This window comes from Apaloderma vittatum, unplaced genomic scaffold (genome assembly GCF_000703405.1).
Source record: "Apaloderma vittatum isolate BGI_N311 unplaced genomic scaffold, ASM70340v1 scaffold26264, whole genome shotgun sequence".
NCBI classification, from domain to species: Eukaryota; Metazoa; Chordata; class Aves; order Trogoniformes; family Trogonidae; genus Apaloderma; species Apaloderma vittatum.
In genome coordinates, this window is record NW_009712514.1 from 49,303 (window position 1) to 66,054 (window position 16,752).

Genomic DNA, 16,752 nt, shown 5'->3' on the forward strand with positions numbered 1-16,752 from the left:
TACAAATTTTAAAATCTAAATGCTCTTTTACTAAAATATTTACAGAAATAGTCTTCAATCACTACTCTTTAAATGATAAAAATAGCCACTGAAGCATTATCAACTATGGTAAAGATCGCTGAGTTGACCTTTTAACCAGGAGAAAGTTATTGGGATAATCATAAAAATGCATTCTACATAATTTTCTAGTAGACTAATTCATGGTTGCTGCAATTAAAGAAAAACGTAGAAGAGGGATTAGATCATTCTGTTTTATAAAATGACTGATACTATACGAATAATAAAAACCTGAAAACTCCATTAGGCTCTTCAGCTACATTATTTTTTACCCATTGTCAACAGGAAGTCCTGTATAGATTAATGGAAATAAATTACTTACCCTAGAAGCTGAGCAATGGTGCAAACAGAAATTACTCTAATTTAGAATTTCATGAGGATCTTTAGATTGGAATTCTTAACTAGTCTATTAAATAAAGGCACACTAAATGATCATTTAATTTGGTTTTAATAGTTTCTGAATCATTACCATTCTCTGTAATAACCTGTAGGAGGGGTATCTGGACTTGATATTACACATTGCACAAATTCACTTAACAGAGAAAAATTAAAAACAGAATAAAAAAAGTAAAACAATCAACAAGATGAGAGTTCTCATCAAACATATTGCAGTGTTCTAAAAATTTCCAACACCTGCCATTTAAAACTAATAGTAATAAATAAATAGTAATAAAGTAATAGTAATAAAATTCAAATATTAAATTTTAAAATAATAGGAAAAAAAGCAATACTACCACAACACCTCTTTATTGTCATTATCAATTCTCAGATATCCCAACTGGCATAATTATTTGCCTATTGTCTCAATATAAAATGCTTTTTCCTGTTTGTTCCCATCTAATTCAAAGTAAAATAGTAATTGAATTAAATACACCAATCTTACTGGGTTGCTCATATTACCAAAAATACAGTTGCTGGCAGAGAATAATAATAAACACTTCATGTTTGCTTTTCTGCCACTCCATACTGGGTAATACAGACAGCTGCCTACACTGACTGGTCCTTAATACCAGCCTTGCCCCAGCAATAAGTCTGCATGTGTCCTCTCCTTGTTCACACAAGCAGTCCTCAGTGCTTCTCCTCCACCCTACTCCCCCAATCCAAGAAACTTTTGGCTATAGATGCCCCTCCAGCTGTGAGCTGCCACCACCCTTCTGTGCCTTTCACTTTTATTCCATCCAACAGGCTCTTTCCACTTTGTTGACCTCTTTTTTTGAATGACACATTCCTCCTCCTCCTTTGAGATTTGTTTATCACTCTCCCTTCTCCTCTTAAATTTCTCCATTAAGTTCTCCTGTCCTAAATGATCTTGGTGAGGCCAGAGGTATGCATGATCCTGCTGCACACTTGGAGCATGAAGGAACAGCAGCTTTCTTCTGTTTATATCAACCACATTTGGGTCAACTGCTGTTTGAAAAAGGTGATAGCGAGTTCCTGGGGAAAATAGGCAGGAGGAATGCATTGCACTTTGTTGGCTGAAGATCCTTAAAACATAATTACTAAGAGTAAGTTGGTTCAGATTCAAAGAAGCAGAGCTGCATAGGGACGTCAGAACTTGGCTCTGTAGTTTTCTAAGTGTTGCAAACACTCTCGCTTTAGCGTAGCTCAGCTACTTTTACTTGCAGGATTGAGGGATCTGGGTCAATAGGCCCTTGGTATGTCTGAGACAAATCTACAGATATTGCCTCAAACCACTCGCTGCTTTCACCGAATAAATGTTCCATTCCTTAATTGAGTTTTCTTTTATAAAAACAAACCACAAAACAACAAAACAACAAAAACCAAACCAACTATGCTGCAGTGAGTGATTACTTATGCAAAAGAGCCTTAAGCTATTAAAAAGAAGCATGAAGTTTAACACCACAATTTCTTACATCCACATTTTTCATACATATTTTTGCAAGTAGAAAAGATTAAACACTGGGATTCAAAAGCCCAGAGACTTAGAACACCAACTGCTAGATGTGTATTTTTATGCCCAGGAAACTAAAACACAAGGACTAGAAAATGTAGGCAGAAAAATCTCACAAATATATAGACATACAAAGGCACTTAAAAATAAATAAATTATCCAGTTCAGTCCCTGATTAAATCATGTAACAAATACTGAAATTAACTAATTATTTTTTTCTTATTAATAAATAATTAAATCTACTTGAATTAAGGCACAATCAATTCTATTTTTCCATTGAACTGCAGCAGGTGCAACAGAGTATCTCTTGTAACTCTTATTAAAAGGCCTGGTATTATAAACCATTTTCTAACTGCAATCACAAGAGGCATGTCCCAAAAATTAAGGTATTGTCTAATTCATTAATTGTACACTTTTGCTTAGTCATCTCTCTCTAGACCAAGTGCTTTCTGGATTTTCAGTTTGAATAAACATTTTCACTGTTCTCTTCTTTTTTCCTTATTATCAGTGAGTCGTCTAAATTTTAATTATTTCTGCAAAATAAATAAGTATTTTCATATTTGTCTGCATGTTCTCTGTATTCCATCCTTGAGGTAAATCAGCACCAGTAGAGTTAAACCAGCAGCTTTCGACTACAAGATTCATTTTTCCTGACTTAAAGATTGGTAGTTTTCAACTTTCACAATTTTATCATAAAGAACACACTGGTACTATAGAAAAAATTCTAGAATCACGTTATCTCGGGAAAAAAAAAGGTTTTGTCATAATTTTCTTAAAGACTAGATGACTTGGCTTTAAGAGACTTGAAAATGTGAAACTGCTAAAGGCAAAAACCAGGCACAACCAATCTATCCTCTTGTTTTCTTAGCTACGCTTTGATTGTGTGTGGAGAAGAATTTCCAAAGCATGAAATACAATCTTATGAATTCTGAACACCTGAAACATAAAGTATCAGCACGAAGCAGTTTAAGCCACCAAAAGGAGCTGCAATGAGTACCGGGGTTTGTTGCCACCTTCCAACACAAAGGTATTCTCTGCAAGTCTGACCTGCTTTAGGTCTTCAACCAGACAGCCCCTGAGTCTTTTCTGCATGCTGCACGTAGTTTCTACATGTATCATACATGCCAACAGTTGTCTCAGAGAGTTCTTGCACGCATCAAGCCTACAGCTGTTCTTAGTAAAGCTCAGCAGAGAGTAGGCTTATAGTATAGACTAGACTACTTCAGTTGGAAGGAACCTACAACAACCATCTAAGACCAACTGCCTGACCGGTTTGCGGCTGGCCTCCTCCCCCTCCTTCTTCACTGACCTTGGTGCCTGCAGAGTTGTTTTTCTCAGATGGTCTCCCACTCCTCTCTCCCAGCTGCAATTGCTGCTGCGCAGTAACTTTTTCCCCATCTAAATACGTTATTGCTGAGCTCAGCCTTGGCCAGTGGTGGATCCATCTTCAACTCAGCCAGCACAGGCTCTATCGCGCTCAGGAGAAACATCTAGCAGCTTCTCACAGATGCCACCTCTGTAGCCCCCCTGCCACCAAAATCTTGCTACACAAACCCAATACAACTTGTCATGACTCACGAGCCTTCAAGAGGTACGAGTTGAGCTTCTTCCTGAAATTAGACCAAAGGCTGCCACCAAGTAGAATGGGTTAACCAGCTTAGGAAGTTTGAGCAGCTGGATGTGAATGTATGTGTTGTCCATCAGTGTCCTTCCACAGTAGAAAGACATTTGCCTTAGACATAACAGCCTGGCACAATACTAAGGCTCAGCAGCAAATTTGTAAATACACAATAATGGATCAAAAAGGAATTTCAACTTATTGTTAGGCCTTTAGAAAATTAAATGTGTCAAGGAGCAAAACAAAAGCCAAAGAAATTCCTCAGGATGCTCAGTGGTATGTTTCAAGATCTACACATTATTAGCTCTTCTAGAATTGCATGCAGTGACTGATAACACCCTTGGTTACAAGAGATACATTTCAAATTCAATCTGAGATAAACAGTATATCAGCTTCTGAAAGACGTGAAGACAGAGAAGCACTAGTTTTAAGTGTCCTGCTTCGTCTTTAGATTTTCGGGGTTTTTATCAGTGCAGGTACAGTGCAGTAACAAATAAAATCAGCGCTTCTCATCTACATCCTAAGACTGCAATTTCTTACAATTAATATTTTATGAATTGTGAAGAAACACTTTTAAAGCCATTTGATCCATGACCTCTTCTGTGCATTTGTGAACAGGTTTCCAACCACGTTTTCATTGCTTGAAGAGCACATTCATTTGAAATGCACTTTTTCTTAGAAAGAAATGTCTCTCCGTGTTCAGGATTGTACTTGGACACGATGATAATGTCTTGTCATGTTAGGCAGTCACATTCCATTGACTTGCATTTTATAACATGAAATGAATGTGTTGCCTGCGATGACATAACATGTGCAGTCCTAGGGATAACATTACCTGCTAGGAGCATGTAACCTCCCCTCATCTCTGTACTGATAACACAGGAATTTTATTAGCCTTCCTATCTGTTTCATACAGAATTTGCAGTGACAGCTTCCTAGATTCCACACAAACTTGTGGCAAAAGCTCATTTATAGCTGCTGACAGTTTGAACAACTGCCTCAAAAACAAAAATGGGAGAGAGGTTATTCATAAGAGCTCGGAATGGACAAATAGGAGACCAGTGAGTTAATCTGCTCAATAATTTAGATGTTTATACACTATTCCAAAAAGCAAAGGATAACAAATACGAATAGGGCATCTAGAAGAAGAATGCCATGTTTAGGAAGGACAGGTAGGGAATGCAATTCAATGAGCATAGATGAAAAACGCTTTACTTGAAAAGAATGATCAAGTGCACAGATATGGTATGAGACTGTCTAAACTGGCAGCAGTACAGAAAAGCAATGCAGAAAAAGATCTGGATGTTAGTGCGTATGTCATGATGAATATATTTCAACAGCGTCACAATGGTGAGGGAAAGACAAAAGAAAAAGAAGAGAAAAGAAAGCCCTGAAAGAAGTACTGTCACTGGGATACATGAAGCCATTATTTTGATTTCTATTGCATCACACTCAGATGCAGTGCAGTACGCAGTCTGGCATTTCAAAGAAGATGGGTACCAATTACAAAGGTTCCAGAGCAAAATAATGAACAGGATCTGAGAGGAGAAAATTCAAAGGAAAAGGGATTATTTAGTTTATCAGGGAGAAAAGGAAGGGAAAATATGGCAGCCATCTTCAAATACAGAAGGACAGCTAAAAAGGAGGACTTCTCAAATCCATTGGAAATATATAAAGAAGTAACAGGTTAGGCAATATAAAGGCTGATTTAGGTTGGACCAAAAAAACCAAAAAATAACACTATTTAAGCTCTGAAACAGAACACTTGGGGAACTTGTGAAATCACAATACACAGGATTGCACAGGTATATATGATTCTTCCTTCAGGCAGGAGGATGGGCCAAGTGATTGACTGCTCAAAGACCTTTCTTGCTCTCTTTTGATATCTTCTATGATTCTCCTCTGCCTCTAGGTCCCTCAAGGATGGGAATGAAATGTGACATATCTTTGTCCTTACATGTAACGGCAGGCAAAAATGACAAGTAGTAATTGTGTAAGGGCAAAAATAGAAAGTTACACAAAGAAATACAGTAACTGATACAATCAATCCAAACACTATGATGTATATCCATACTTTTCCCCCCAACAATACTTCTAACGTTTATAAACTATCTGATAATTTAATGTAAGTCTCAATTGCTTGACTGAGTATCAGTGTGATCCTATATACTCCTTGAGCAGACAATATGTAAAGGAAGACAAATCAATCTTTAACTGAATTTAAAACATGTTTTAAATTAATGAAATTCATTTAAATAAGTGTTTCAATTAATTTGGTTTTCCTATCTATAGGAATAAACATCAAAACTCTAACATATTTCAAATGCTCTCCTTCAATCCTTCAATTTCTAGGAGATTTGAAAGAACCTATCATGGAAGGAAGAAAGTGAACACCTGTGATAAATTCACATATTTTAATGCTATAATAAAACATTGCAACCACTTCATCTAATCTAACACATTCAATTTCCCCCCTACTGTAGGTAATATCAGAGGTACCAGAATCCTTAGCACTGTGTCCCACCAATTAATTTCTGCATAAATGAGATAAACTGCAACTTGGTTTCATTTCGAGTTTTTTATGTTAGCCATGCATTTCACTGTGATTATTTCCAGGCCATGATTCTGCAGCATTATTAGGTCGGTAGGTTGATCTGGGCACTCAAGGATCAGAGAGACAAAAGAATTGTATTAGTCATCCACATGAACAACCTTTCCTTTCTTCCTAAATGACAGCAATACATATTACATATATTATATATAAGTAATATGAATGTCTCTAAAGGTATGTCACAGACTCTAGTTTATTTTGTCAAACATCAAATGAGAAATTCACTTATTCTGTCATAAAATTTTTTAAATACAAAAATAGCCGCAGAAAAATCTCAGCTTTCACTAAGTCATCCCCAAATTCGGCCTCAGAAGAAAGAAATCTAAAAATTTTATTTTTTAATTTAAATTAAGGTTTTGTGCTTTAAAGAATTTTTGTTCCCAGCACTTGAAAAATGCTTCCTTCATTCCTCAACCTTCTTATCTCATTATAAATCAAGAATGTTCTTCATATTAAAACTATAGCACACAATAAAAGGTTATGCCTAAAACATTTGTCATTTATCTTTTTTGTCTTATTACATTCTAGAAGTATATGCATTCTTAATAAAATTTCTAATTGCATTACTTAAAAGAAAAATTATTTAGCATTAAAATGGTGTGATTCTTTATAACAGCTTGCAAGCACAAATTGATCCTCGTAATGGTCACAGAAGGTAAGAAGCTACTTATTATCGTAGTTTTATCTATAGGGGAAACTGAGGTAAGCAAGTTTAACCACTTGTTCAGTGTCACACCCTGTGTCATCCAAGCCTGAAATCAGACCAGGGTTCTATGCCTCACACATATAATTTAATTTTAAAAGTCTTTGTAGGATTTAGACATCTATCTCAAAGCAACTGCCTTACCATTTCCTTGAGAGATTATATCAGAAAGTGCTAGATCTGTTCTCCCTGGAAGCCTACGCATGACTACATATTTGCCTTTAAAACATTTAAAAATACAGAAAAACAAAAAAATAGTTGTTAGTATAACAGATACTTAATATACCATCACATCCAAAACCTGCAAACTGTCAACTGCAGATTTACAGTGACATAACAAAAACTGAAGTTGTCTTGAGCGTTTTGGACAGTGCTGAATCTTTGCTCAAACAGTCCTACAACAGAGAATGTTAAAAGTACCCCACAGAAACAGAAAATGGTGCAGCTGATTTGCAAGGGTTTTCTCAGTCTCTTGTTTTTCTATTCCAATATTCTCACTTCCTGCACATCTGTCACAGTTAAAACAAATGTAAGACATACCTTAATTGTACTAGTGTGTGCACCAGGATATTCTTTTTCTTCCAGTGTTGACCAGCGTTGTATAAATTTTGACACTAGAGGATCATCATAGTCAACTATCTGAAATCCTGAGACGTTAGCTCCTCCAAACTGTATTTTTGACAAATCTCCATCAGTAAATCCCTGGGTACAGAAAGCATTATGTCTGTTATTCCAACAGTTTTGGCAGATCTCTCCATAGTACATACAAATAAAGAGTTATCATATGACTGCTACTGCAGAAGTGTAAGCCAACATTTTCCTCAAACAGGATCCAAGTTTAAATCCTGGGCTTCCAGGATTAGGTTGTCAGCTCCACCAGCCAGCAGTGCCTCTTGTTGCTCACTAGACAGACACCTTTATAGAGCAAGGGCTGAGTGGGTCTGTCCTTGCCATGCTTACCTTCCTAAACAATCCTGTTAATTTTAATGAGACTGCTTAAATGAGAAAGGGAACACCAACATAAATAACAGTTAGCAAGCAAGTTTTAGCCAGGAATAGCTAAAACCACGCTTGCGTCCCGTTTTTGCTAGGAACGCTAAAGCACGTGGAGGGACTTACCAGCTCCCTTGCCTCCTCCCTCTGGTATAAAGAACCACTTTGCATTCTTACAAATGTTATGTGTATTTTGTGTTCTGTGTTCTAACTCACCCCAAATAACCATACAAATGAATTTACAAGAAATACTGATTTCAGACACTTCAGTCTAAATTAATGCACTGAGAGAATATAAAAAGAAGTCATAACTTCAGATCACATTATCAGGAGTTGCTCCAATTGTTATACTAGGTGCTTTTTAATTATTGCGTATTAATAATACTGATGAATGACGTGTTGCTGCATGGTAATACAGACACTTCTACAAGGTTCATAAAACTGTTTTCAATATTAGTGTGAGCCTGACATTTGAACAGGAACATTCATTGTATACTCTGACGTCTTCATCTACCAGCATGTTTTATTCTTAAAATAGATCAATTTCCTGACTGACTGATCAGACTGAAGAACATTATTACAGTTGAGAAAAGAAAGTGGATTCTGTCAAAAAGATGGGATATAATCAAGTACTAGGTTAAGTTTTATTTCTGAGAAAACTGCAGTTTTAAAATCATTAGCGGATATATTTTATGTGATATTACACAAAAGATCTACAATATTTGCATTTAAAGTGTATAAATCTGTAGGAAACAAATATGTTATTAAACAGCTTTAAAACACATGATTCAATAAGTTTTAGATCTTATGACTTACTGTTACAAACTCAAATAAATGGCTAAAATAGAAACCAGTTAACATAATGAAGTACACTAGGCAATTTTTCTAAAATGTTTATTTCCCTTAAGACTCAAAATACTATTTATACCACAGCAAAATACTAATGTCTAACAGTGTCAAATTTTGTAAGACTTCCATGCTTGCTTTGTGAAGATCAGTACTTTAACTTCTTTATCCTAAATATCAGTTAACAAATATAAAACTGAAACCCCAATGTTCTCTGCTTTTAAAAAAGCCTTTAGAGTCTGTCTAGTGAGATACATGATTCTCCAGAATGCTGCCCACCTGGAGGGCGGAAGTGTTTTCATCAAAGTTCGGGAGGAGACAGGGGTTATGTCTGAAGTGTGATAGGCACGCTGTGGTCATGCTGTTTCCTCAGGCCCCTCAAAGGACTATGGAAGTCCTAGGCCCTACTGGAATTTATATCAAAAGCTATCACAGTCCAAGAATAAGTAATAAAAAAAAGTAATTTTGAGGCACTCACACCATGCAACCCCAAAACTGGAACAGAAAAAGTGTGATTCAAGCCTGCAGAATTTGCTGTGTCTGTTACCATTGGATTAAGTTTAAGTAAGCAAGTGTAGTTGACTTTAATGTCAGTAAAATGGGGCTTCACCTTTAGACACAATTTCGAGAAAATTACCCTGATAAAATTTAGTGAGTTTCCTGAATTTTGTCCCATAGGAACATTTTCAGTTATACTGTCTGATTACCTATACTTAAGAAAAGACCAATTCAAACTAAGTCAGTCTGAGGAATGAAGATCTGTAAAGCTGAGACTCACTAGTCTAGCAGAATGAAAGCTGAGAACTAATTTAAGTACTTCAGAGGAGAGAGAAGAAACATTAATTTGCTGAATGAATGTATCAGCCTATCATGCAGAATGCTATATCTCTGATTTCCATACCCTACTTTTCTAAAGTATGTAAAAAAGCAATGAAGCTCTATCAGTGGTGCTGAGAAACCTTCACTCCAATTGATGGGAATATCACAGGAGGCATTTCAGCCCTGAAAAGACTCAGCCAATAAAACAAATACCATCTCAACACGTGCATTCATTTAGCAAGGACAAAGGTATTTAGCTTTTTTATTTTTTTTTTTAAAAAAAAAGCTTCCATAAACAGTAGAATGAGCAAAACAAGTATTTTAAATATAGGAAATGCTTACCAGATTTGCAATGATATAGTGGTATCCTTTAACATGTTTACCAATTGTGATAACCTGTAAAAAAGAAGAAATACCCCTGTAATGGAGAACGTTCACCTTATACCTGGACTGAGACTTAAAAACTACAAAATGCAATATGAGGTACAAGCTAGTTATGAGCCGTATCGTATGCAATACTGAGTTTCTTCAGCGCTTTACTTTTTATTTTTCCCTAATGCATCACTGAACTATGCTGGTGGAAATTAGTCATATTGAAGTCCAAGTCCCAAGAGGAGCTGAATGCTAATTACTGTGCTGTGTATTAAAGGCACAACCTGGACAGGAGAGAGCAGGCATCATGCAGTAGAAGCACTGCGCCTCAGAGATTCCTTAGATTCTGCTCCCTGTGTAGCAGAATTGTAATGTTCCTCAAACTAGAAAAAGTTTAAAAGCCCACTGACATTAATGAAAGCCATCTATGTTGTGAAGGAGTCTTTTAAAGTTCAAATTGTTGTTTATTGTCCTAAGGCTTCCTCATAATCTCCCACAAAGCCAGCTGGTGGTTTCTCAGCAGTCTCCGCTGGCAGGCATATAGCAAGCACTCTTCTCCCAACTAAGCCTAATTAAGACTATGTCTGCATGGGGGAGTTTGCATTTTGAAGCAAAACACTTCTCCAGAGAAAGGATGTGGGATATAAGAGGACTCTAGAGGTTTCTTCCATCTTTTGAACAATGAGAAAAACTTAGATCAAGAGAGGATGATTTCTTTTCCTGAATTTAACATATAATTAAAATATTCAGAACAGGTATCCTGTAACTTCTATCAGGCTAACAGTGAACATCATTCCACTTATTTTAATGAAGTTACAGAAAAACAGCTGAAGGCAGTGTTTAACACTAAGTTTTCTATTACTAGAGTCTGAGACCAAGAGGGATCACATTACATAGGCCACAGAACTTATTCAATTACTCCTCTTTTGAGCTCAATATATACATGACATATTGACTAGACTACTCTGAAACAGGTACTTGGTTCAGACTACTTAAAACTCATTACTTATTAAAAGGTTCAAGAACTACATTCAAATATGTTTCGTACACAGCTGCTGCTTCCAAAGAAATTTCAGTTGAATCAAAGAGATTAGCTCTTCTACAGAGAATGCTTCCTCATCACTGGTATCTGAGAAAACCAGCAGCTGCAAGTCTTTGGATCAATGGTTACTAACTCTGGTCTAACTGCCAATGGATACTATTTCATTAAACGAGTTTTCTAAAACACTGCCCTGTGCCACTCATCTGTATGAACACTAAGGATACTGCCAGTTAAAATTCTGAGAAGATTCAGTCACTTCACCAGTGTCCCTAGTTTAGACTAGCATCTCAAGCAGGGATAAACAAGTGCCAGTAACTGCAGGGCTGCCTGAAGTCTGTTACCAGAGTTAAATGAGATTCTGCAAAGGCAGCTGGCTAAGAAGGGAGAGGGCCTATATAATGAAGAGCATGGTAACACTGACCTTCCAGATACAGATAAAAGGAATGTAAACTAGAGCTGGGGAACTGAAATATTTTTTAACTTCAACTTACATAAATCATCAAGATCTGGAAGAGAAACCATAACACGAGACAAAAACCAAGAATGACGAAGCAACTTTGCAAACACATAGCATGCCTATACAAAGATCCAAGGAGTACTGAGCATAACTGGGTGAACCTGAGGTTGCTGCCACAGCTTAAAATGTTTGTGGGATAAATCAAAGCACTACAACAGAAGGTTTGTTCAAGAACAGAAAGTAAATAGGAAGTAAAAGGAAGAAAGTAAATATGTTTCTACTCTGTATATCAGGAATGCAAATAATATTTCAGTATTCGAGAAAAATCTGGTCAACAGAAAGCCTGCTGCATATGTCTCAGTAAAATTACACAAAGTACACAGAAAATAAAAAGTGATACTGATATAAAGGGTCTACTTCAGGCACCCTCAAGAAAAGAAGGAAATAACTAAGGGGTTTGGGGTGCAGGTTTTTTAAAGAAAAAATCTGGTGGCAAAGCAATACTTGAAATACATATTCTGCTTCTAGAATAGAAAATCAGAAGAACACACTCAAAGAATACTCACAGGCCAAGAAATCAATTATTCATCACGTTCTTCATTTTAAGAGATGGAGAAAATTAATAGAGAAACAATTATTTCAGATTTTATTTTAGGCTACTTGAAAGTGGGTCTACCTTTTTATGAAAGGAAGGGCAGTTACAGAAATAAGAGTAAAGATAATGAAAATAAATAAGAGTAAAGATAATGAAAATAAATAAGAGTAAAGATAATGAAACCAGACCAAACTCCAGAAACTGCTCGGGTATCTTGCACAGAGAATTTCAAGGCTAAAACCATAAGAGAGAGCTGACAGCAGCTTAAGAGACCATATTCAAGGGCATAGCAGTAAACTATTTTGAGGAGAACAACTAATTGGAATTATATTAACTGACATGTGTGGCTGATCCAGTTATCTGGAACTCTTCAGTGACTTACATATCAAAACAGCAGAAACAAAAGTTTATCCATCCGTATGTTTAAGGAGTAGTGCAAGTCTGTAGGGATAAGCTGAGAAAATTTAAGACTCAAAACAAGGCAGAAGCTATCAAAGTACAATTAGGGCAAGAAAAATATCCCAGAGCTGTAATCAAAACAAGATGCAGCCAAAGAAATGAAAAAAATCTGTTACTCAATAGAGACTGTAAAAATGTGTGGTAACTAAAGGGTAAAGAGGGTTCTTGTCTTTGAAAAGTGGTAAAAGGAGAAACTGAAGAAACTTGTGGCTAGCCAAGCTCTTCTATCTGGGAAAAGATTATAACAAATACTACATACTTAATTTTAAAAGAATCTATAGGATAATAAGATGATAAACAGTCAATATAGTCTTGCCAAGATCAAAATATGTCAACGCAATTTCCTTCCTTTCTCTGATATGACAGTTAGCCTAATAGCTAATGAAGAAATAGCAGAAGTGACATACTTTGAGTCTAATAAGGCTTTTGTACTACATGACATGATTACAAGCTCTTAAGGAAACATGGTCAAGACAAAAAGTCACTGTAAGGTGAACAACCAACCATTGGAAAAATCACACAGAACTGTCTGAAATTTACCTATAAGTACTATTTCTCCCAAGCATTGCTCTATTCAGTAGATTTCATGGACAATTCAGAAATTAAGATTTTAAAAAACTGTAGAAGATAGGATGGTTGAAAATACTCTGGAGAACAGGATCAAATTCAAATTGATCTTGAAAATTAGAGAAATGGTGGACATGAATTCCAAATAAAACAGAAAAATACAATGCACTCCATTTAGGACACGGGTCATGGCCTGAGCGTCTCTAAAATGTAATGACCTTCATAACAAAGATCAAAAGAACAAGTCCTTCAAAAAAGCTTCTAATCAATTCATCTACACTCCAATGATTTATTCCCACAGATGCTGCACAGTCTCACATGGCCAAACTCAAGCCAGCAGAGTGCTATCCTTATAATTTCCCATTGTGCTCTGCATGCATGAGCAGAAGTAAGGTACAGAGAAAGATCTTCCTAGACACTAGGACTGAAGAGATGGATTTGACAGAAATGCAGTAATTTGAATCAGAACACTGTGATGCTGTTGTGAAAAAGAAAATTAAAAAGAAAAAACCCACACATTTTGGCAAATAATGTATGTGTGGTGGAGAGAAGACATAATTTTCTGTTCTGTTTAAAGTTCAGGAGGCTTTAGCTATGGAAAACGGCATGCAACTTTCGTTAAGAAACTTTAAGATGGAGACAAAATGAAGAAGAACCCAAAGATAGTACAAATGACAGGCTTAGAAGCATCAACTACAAAGAGAGTTAAATGGAAAGGAGAAACTGCTGACTCAGATTTCCCAAGACGTAAAACTTTCTTGGAAAAAGCAATAAAAGTATAAATTGCTTTCTAGGTGTAAGGAAACCTAATCCCTAGACATAATATAACTATTTATAATGCATCATTATAATAGTGTATCAACAACATACAATATAGTGTACTACCTAGATTGTAAAATACCCTTAACAGGATTTTATATATATTTTTTTTAAATAATCAGGATATAAAACTATAGAGATCATCCAGACGGAACTTTCTTGCCTTTGAGCAAAGGGAGGGATTATATGATTTTTATGTTCACTTTCTGCCTGACATATATATGTTCCTCAATACAAACGTGTTACATCCATATAATGTATAATATATAAAACGAGGATAAAGACAAATGAACACATTGCATTTACTTATAGAATAGAGCTAACTGTTTTCACTAAAGAATGGAGAATAGCAAACCTGATCAACAATGTCGTTGACTTTATCACGCTCACAGTCCAAAATCACTCGCCTTTCCTTTTTTACCTCTAGATCTTGAAACAGCGAACGGTAAGTTTCATCTTTTCTGTCATTGTTAATATTTCCTACATTGATAGCAGTCACTTGCCATTTCTTCTCAGCAGCAGAATCCAGCACAGCTTGCAGTGTTGATAAGCCTAGTGAAGCACAGGAGAAAACAGAAGATACAACTGATAAAGCTTCAGAAATAACAAGCTTCTAGAATGCAATTTATGAGATTACTTATTTAAGATTTCCCCGTGACTTGTTTGACCTGTCACACATTGTTAGAAATGAAGATATGTGTGGGCCCAACCAGTTCTTACTGCATGAAATTTTTATTTATAGCACTGCAAAGAACCAGGGCAGAGCCTTATAAAGACAACCCTTTGGGTTTGCTTCAACCTTCTTCAGAATGGGATTTTGCCAGTTTCACTCATCCACTGCAGGGATTCCACATGCTGGAAAAGAGGTCCTCTAGCAGAAAAGTTTTCCAATTACAGCAAGGGGATCAGCTGCTTATTATGAAATGCTGTTGAACTGCTTTTGTTCTCAGCGCTTGAGCAGTACTGCATTTAAACCCAGAACTCGCTGAGGTCTATGGCAATATTCCCATGTTCTGCAGTGGTGCTAATGGAGTTATTATTTCTGTTGCCTACAGTCATATCCCTGATTATGAAAGAACATGTGCAGAGATATATTTTTCCATATGGATAAGTAAGCTCAATACTAACACCTACAAGCAGTCTATGGATGTTTGCTTCCATTTTATCCTTTCCACACGTTCCTGCCAGGAAGCTGTCATGTCTGTACAGCTGCAACTGCCTACAATATATTGTGAAATCAGCAAAGATTTTCCTTGACTGGCTTTCCTTTTCAAGGATTAAATAATAGAGTACATAAACGTGAAAATTACTGCTGGAAGTGAATTCCTGCTCTACAACAAACACCATTTTAACAACTTCCACCATACTTACTATGCTTGAATTTGTTCCAGAGAATTCCACTTAATTCTAGAGAGGATTTTTAATTTTAAGGATAGCAGATAGTATTACAGGAAAAAAAAATAAGATTTTCTCACAAGCCAATTGACATTTCTGCATATTCATCTCCTCTGAAACCACAGAACACCAGGAGTCGTTTCTTTGAGGTTAATTTCTCACTTGGTATGTAAAGAAAGCTTCATGTATAACATTCACGAGAAATAATAGTGGCTATGCCCTTAAAAGTAGAAATTAAGCACTAAAAACTGATTTATCTCATAGTTTGTAAACACATCATTAAATAAAACTTGGTCAGCTTTAGCAGTGAAAATAGTAATGACATACAGCACTATACAAAACTAATCATCAGCAAAGGCAGAAAATGGAAGACTTTCAAAACCATACATTCAAAGATTATCTCAACTGGTTCTGGTTTTCTATGTTATCTTTAAAGAAGACTGATGTGAAGTTTTGTATGTTATGCAATGAATATTTATTTTTAAATAATAGATAACTACAGTCCAAGGGTACTTATAAACTTTGTAACATGTTAAAGATAAATGTGGAGAACTTAGCTAAAAGTAAAAGACAATTAATGTAGGCCAACTAAAAGATGTAGGAAATATCTTAAACCACTAAAAAGCACTAAAATAAGTACATACTTCAAAATAATTTTTTAATCGTAATTTAAAATAATTTATTAAAAAACCCCCAACCAAACAAAAAACAAACAAAGGCAAAAAGAACTCCAAACTGAAACAGATACAATCTGAATCACCATTTCAGAACTCATCGAGTAGATTTCAGGTCCTCCACTCTGTCTAAAGTTTCCTATGAGTTAAACAGAATCTCACCTAGGCATAAATTAATAAGGGCTAATAATGTTAATGCTATCTGTTACAAAGAGTTTCTATATTTTACTCCTCTGATCTTCCATTTTTCTTAGGGACTCCCTTTTCTTACCGTGCTCTCTGCAGGGGTGCCAAATGGCTGTCCAGATTTCTTGTGGTTTATTGGTGGCAGATTTGTCACCCCCATATAGTTTAGTTTATTCTGATAGCAGTACCATATTGAAAAGAATGGACAACAAGTAAAAAAAATGCATTCACACAATACTTCTGTAGTGTAGAAGTGGGACTCTGCAAAGGAGAAAACTCAAATGACTTCAGCTGCTTTTCCCTAAGCTGCAGGAATACTTCTGTTCAGGAACCTCACGTGCCTGAATCTCTTGGTTATCATGAGACAAACTCTGAATTCAGTGAGCTTTGAAAAGAAGGACTGAACTGAGGCTAAGTTAATTAGCAATTCTGTAACAGATAGAATCCTTCAAAAATGTCACTACTTTTTCCAAAATCCGCTGTTTAGTACTGGCAACACAGAGGAAGCAAGGAGGGTAAAGGACACTAATCCACATCATACAAGAGCAACTGCTATATTAAGCTAGTAATAGCTTGGACATGCATATACTGAGTGGTCTCACGTTTTATAGACAGGAATGAGATATG

The 16,752-nt window shown here is 36.0% G+C and overlaps 1 protein-coding gene across 1 annotated transcript in view; it reads right to left on the minus strand.

Moving 5' to 3' along the window:
* GRIA2 (glutamate receptor, ionotropic, AMPA 2) overlaps positions 1-14,422 on the minus strand; it is a gene marked incomplete at its 5' end in the record, with an annotated part of 46,410 nt that extends 31,988 nt beyond the window's left edge. The window contains 3 exons of the mRNA XM_009868024.1: positions 7,442-7,603; positions 9,902-9,955; positions 14,226-14,422. Of these exons, the coding sequence (XP_009866326.1) occupies positions 7,442-7,603; positions 9,902-9,955; positions 14,226-14,422 (413 nt within the window). The remainder of the gene's footprint in view (positions 1-7,441; positions 7,604-9,901; positions 9,956-14,225) is intronic.
* Positions 14,423-16,752: the final 2,330 nt, after the last annotated feature.